We start from the raw sequence: 5,000 nt of genomic DNA, 5'->3' as shown, positions 1-5,000 counted from the left end.
TGGCGTGGCGGATCGTCGTAAGTGTCGTAGTAGTCGTAGTCCGGCACGGCGATCCTGCCGAGGGACCCGCGGCGCTGAAGGGGCGGCCTCTTCGACTCCCGCGGAAGGTAGTCCTCGTACTCCTTCGGCTCCCGCGAGTAGACGACGCCGCTGGGCTTCACCACCAGAGGCGCTCCCTGGGGGGCTTTCTGCCAGAGGCTTCCTCCTCCTGTACTGAAGCGATCGAAAAGACTCGCGCCCCCGTGGTCACGCACGGGCCGGGCGACATGAGACCCATTCTTGGACACCGCGAGGGACACCGTGTTTATGCTGCCCTCGGGGACCTCCACGGAGGACAGCGAAGTTCCTCGAGGATTATCAGGGAAGGGCATGGCGTATTCTCCCCGTCGCAAGGGCCTGGAGAGATCGCCGGAGTAGGACCTCGCGGACTCGGCTAGGGCCTCCACGAGCACGTCCTCTCTGACGGAGGGCAAACTCCTGCGAGCGTACGACTCTCCATAGCCCGGGACGGCCAAGTGATCCACCTCATAACCAGAACCTTTCGTTACGGTGTCATACTCCACTCTGACGGCACGTTCATCACTGGCTTTAACTCCGTGAGGTGTTCTGAGCGCGTCCCCTTGCACTCCCTTTCCCTCGCCCAGCACAGAGCGACTACTACTCCCCGCCGTGGATTTCCCGCCACTATCCTTCCCGCCAGTCGTGCCTCCCACTGCCCCATCCGCGGTTATTGATTGGTCAACTCCAGCCTTAGTGTTCCGTGCTGATTGGCTCTCGACGTCCCTCTCAGTAATATCGGCCCTCCTATTGGTAGGATTCGAAGCGTTATTCAACCGTGCATCTTGTGAATGATTCCTGTACGGTGACTGATCACCTTGTGAGTTCGGGATCGCTTCTGAAGTGTGACTCGAAGGTGAAGTGGCCCTCGGAGGGCTCTTACCATGAACGATTAAATAGTTCTCTTCTGCCGTAGTGGAAACCAATGACCGGCGTCGTTCAACGCCGTTCTCGGTCTCCACACTCATCAACTTGGGCGACTGCAGGCGCGGAATGCCCTTCTCGAACGACAGGGGAATGTCCACGGTGAATACCTGAGACTCCGACGAAGGAACGCTGATTCGGGGAAGAGGAGGGACGTCTTTCTTCGCGTCTGCAGATGAGCTCTTGGGAAGCTCACCAGAATCCTTTTCTTTGTCCTCGCTGGACTCGTTTGTCCCCGAGAGTTTAGCCGAGTCGGTTTTATTTTCCTCCTGGGATGGACTTTCAGCCGAAATTTTATGGGAATCTTCTCTGTCTCCTTCATTTTCGTCCTTACTTTTCGCGTCTTCCGAAGGATCTGAGTTGTCCTTCACGTCTTGGGATCCGTCTGTTAGCTGAGAAGGATCATCTTTGTCCTGAGATATTTCCTTTTCATCCAGCTTATCAGTGTCCCTTTCTCCAGATTTGTCTTCTTCCTTCACGTTATCAACGTCTTTATTATCATCTTTTTCTCCAGATACTTCTTTTTTCTCCACTTCATCAGCGTTTCCAGAGTCCCTTTCTCTAGAATTTCTATTATCTGTACTTTATTAGCATCTTTCTTGTCCTCTTTTTCTCAGGAATTTCCATTTCCTTCACTTTATTATCGTCCTCATTGTCCTTGTCCCCAGAAATTTCCTTTCCCTCTTCCGTTTTATCCCCTCCTTTATTATCCTCATCCTTTTCTCTAACATTTCCTTTTCTTCCAGTTTATCAGCGTCGGTTTTGTTTTCCTCCGTTGCTTCTGACGTCTCGGATTTCTCGACATCACCCCGTGTACGTGGATCGGAGGATTTGACCGAACTCTCTCCAGCCATTTCCCTTTCACTGCTGCGTTGCTGTTCCTCCTGCGATGCTGTTATGGCTTTCGCTGCAGGTTCGGCAGGTTGGGACGTCATCTTCGCAGATTCCAAAGGTTTTTCTGATTCTTTATCGTCTGGTGATCGCGTAGATGCGTCGGGGCGTTTAGTGTCTGTCGGCTGCACAGCTGAGTCGGATTTTTTATCGTCTAATTGCAAGGATTTAATAGATTTCTGAGCGCCTGCTGAGCCCTAGGTTAGACTGAACAGATTTTTGGGTGTCTGCCGACTGCAGATGCTTAGCAGATTCCCGAGCGCTTTCAGTCTCCGTAGATATAACATATTCACGAGCGTTTGCCGATTCGATAGATTTGAGAGATCTTTTAGACTGCGCCGATTGCAAAGAATCTCCTGATTGCTTAACTCCTGCTGATTGCAAAGACATAGAAGACTTTTGGGAGCTCGCTGAATGTAGAACCACGCTAGGTTTCTTGAATACGTTAGATTTTTCTGTGGCTGCAGACTGCAAAGACCTGTCAGATTTCTGGCCAGCTGACTGTAAAGACTTGGCAGATTTTTTAGTGTCAGCCGAATGCAAGGGCACACCGAAGATTTCTGTGTCTACTGACCTCACGCTTTTTACATCCGCATTGCTATGTTTCACGTCGTTTATTTTCCGTTTACGCTTGGTAGAAGCAGCAGATATTTGTCCTGACGCCGACGACTTGGCTGACGGTGTGGCTGACATTCTGGATGAGGGTAAACTATTACTTGTGTCAGTCTTAACTAAATAATTCCCGTTTTCTTTGGTGGATTCGGGGATGACTTCGGTATTTTCGAATTTCGATTCTTCAATGGTGGCAATGGCGTTTTCGTTTTCGCTTCTCACCGGGGTTTCGGCGCGAGGTTCATTATAATCGCGTTTAGTGGACTCGGGATTAGGTTCGTCATTCCTATCGCTTTTATCAGGACGCGAAGCAACGCTCGCCGACGAATTTTCCGATTTGATCTCCGATTTTGACTCCTTCTTGTTCTTGTTTTTCGACGTTTTGGGTTTTTCGTTCAACGTCCTCAGTTTCCCGCTTTTCGTCCTGTTCTGGAGGACGAGTTCGACCACGTCAGGCATGCTCTGACTCACAGGCAAAGGCACCCATCCGTCGAGGCCTCCGTCAGCCCCTCCCGTAGCGTCTCCGCCTTGACCCCCTGGCAGATGCACCGCCGCAGGAGGTTCAGACGCCTCCCGAGGCACTGGTCTCTTCCCTTCGTCTGCGTCCGTCGTGGCGATGACGGGGAAAGTCTTGACGACTTTGGGCTTCGGCTTGGTCTGGATCATGCTGAAGGGCTTCTCGGCGACGGGCGGAGGAGGGGCCTTCTTCTTGGCGAAGGGGAGGAACTTGGGGCTGCGGAGGAAGGGACGATTAGCGGGGAAGGGAACGGAAGGCACACGCACACGAAAAAAAATGTATATATACATACAAGCACACACACACACACACACACACGCACGCCACACACACACACACACTCACACACACACACACACACACACACACACACACACACACACACACACACACACACACACACAACACACACACACAACACACACACACACACACACACAAAACACATCTTCTATCTATCTATCATATTATACTATATAGATACTATATATATATTATTATATTATATATATATATAATATATATAAACATATATATATATATATTATATATATATATATATATATATATATATGTATACATATATACACACACACACATATAGATAAATATAGATAGATAAGTAAATAAAATTTAGACATATATAGAGATTGATATATTTACATACACACACACACACACACACACACACACACACACACACACACACACACACACACACACACACACACACACACACACACACACACACACACACACATATAGATAGATAGAAGTATATATGTGTGTTTATATACAGCCATACAAAGAGCCACACACACACAAAGAGAGACACACAGACAGACACAGGGAGACACAGAGACGGAGAGAGAGAGAAATACAGATACAGAGAAGGAGAGATATGAAATACGAAGAGAAATATAAACACAGGAAAAGGAAAACAAGAAAACAAGCAGGAAATAAAGCAATCCATGCATCCACAGTCAAGATTTTCTTCTACCTGATATTCTTAGTTACGTCGCAAAGATCTAAAAAGAAGAAGAAGAAGAAGAAGAAGAAAAAAAGACTGAACTTCGCATAGATCGAGCTTTTAAAAAACGACTTCTTGTGTTGCAATATTCAGCCTTAACATGACAAAGTGATTATTCTGCAGGCGCATAAAATGCACCTGTTGATAAGCGAAGGGTTGCCTGCAGCGCTACCGTGGTGCGTTGTAATGACGGTGGATTTTGGCACGAAATACGAGTGTGTTCTCACTTTCAATTCATTTTTTTTTTGTCTATCTCTCTGTTGCTTTCTGTCTGCTTTATTCTCCGTCCTTCTTTTTCTTATCTTTGCCTTTCTTTTTTTTTTGTTTTACCCTCATTTTTTTCTCTGTTTTCGTTTGTCTACTCTCTCTGTCTCTCTTTCTTAGTTGTCTGCTCTCTCTGTCTCTCTTTCTTCATCTCTCTCTCTCTCTCTTTCTTCATCTCTCTCTCTCTCTCTCTCTCACACACACACACTGTGTGTGTGTTTGTTTGTCTGTCTGTCTGTCTGTTTGTTTGTCTGTCTGTTAGTCAGTCAGTCAGTCAGTCAGTTTGTCTGTCTGTTTGTCTGTCTGTCTTTCTGTCTGTCTGTTTGCCTGCCTGCCTGGTTGCTTGTCCGTCCCGTCCGTCCGTCCGTCCGTCCGTCCGTCTGTCTGTCTGTTTGTCTGTCTCTCTCCCTCCTTCCCTCCCTCCCTCCCTCTCTCTCTATCTCCTCTCTCTCTCCTCTCTCTCTCTCCTCCTCTCCCTCCCTCCCATCCCTCCCCCCTCCCTACTCCCTCCCTCCCTCCCTCCATCCCTCCCTCTCTCTCTCTCTCTCTCTCTCTCTCTCTCCCTCCCTCCCTCTCTCCTCTCTCTCTCCCTCTCCTCTCCCCCTCTCTCCCCTCCCCCCCCTCCCCTCCTCCCCCCTCTCTCTCTCTCCCCTCCCTCCCTCTCTCCTTAGCTCTGCCAACCTTGACTTTACATTTCCAATATGA

At 48.6% G+C, this 5,000-nt stretch overlaps 2 protein-coding genes across 2 annotated transcripts in view; both read right to left on the bottom strand.

The window, feature by feature from the left end:
* Positions 1-2,019, bottom strand: part of LOC119582963 — a 45,329-nt gene extending 43,310 nt beyond the window's left edge. The window contains exon 1 of the mRNA XM_037931478.1: positions 1-2,019. This exon is cut by the window's left edge and continues 820 nt beyond it. Coding sequence (XP_037787406.1) covers positions 1-1,025 — 1,025 coding nt within the window. The 5' untranslated portion in view covers positions 1,026-2,019.
* LOC119582962 (zinc finger Ran-binding domain-containing protein 2-like) lies at positions 1,025-1,916 on the bottom strand. The gene is made up of 3 exons (XM_037931477.1): positions 1,711-1,916; positions 1,069-1,542; positions 1,025-1,037 (listed from the first exon to the last, which is right to left on the bottom strand). Exons 1-3 carry the CDS (start codon positions 1,914-1,916, stop codon positions 1,025-1,027), a joined length of 693 nt encoding a protein of 230 aa, XP_037787405.1.
* Positions 2,020-5,000: the final 2,981 nt, after the last annotated feature.

Source organism: Penaeus monodon, chromosome 16 (assembly GCF_015228065.2).
Source record: "Penaeus monodon isolate SGIC_2016 chromosome 16, NSTDA_Pmon_1, whole genome shotgun sequence".
Classification (NCBI taxonomy): Eukaryota; Metazoa; Arthropoda; class Malacostraca; order Decapoda; family Penaeidae; genus Penaeus; species Penaeus monodon.
Note: the sequence above shows the minus strand (reverse complement) of the source record. Positions and strands in the feature narration are given on the sequence as shown.

Excerpts from the sequence above, each read along its gene's own strand:
- LOC119582962 (XM_037931477.1), bottom strand. The coding sequence starts at position 1,916 with ATGACGTCCCAACCTGCCGAACCTGCAGCGAAAGCCATAACAGCATCG. Across the intron at positions 1,543-1,710 it reads AAACTGGAAGAAAAGGAAAT|AGAAAGGGACTCTGGAAACG; the intron begins GTTAGAGAAAAG and ends TAGAAATTCTAG.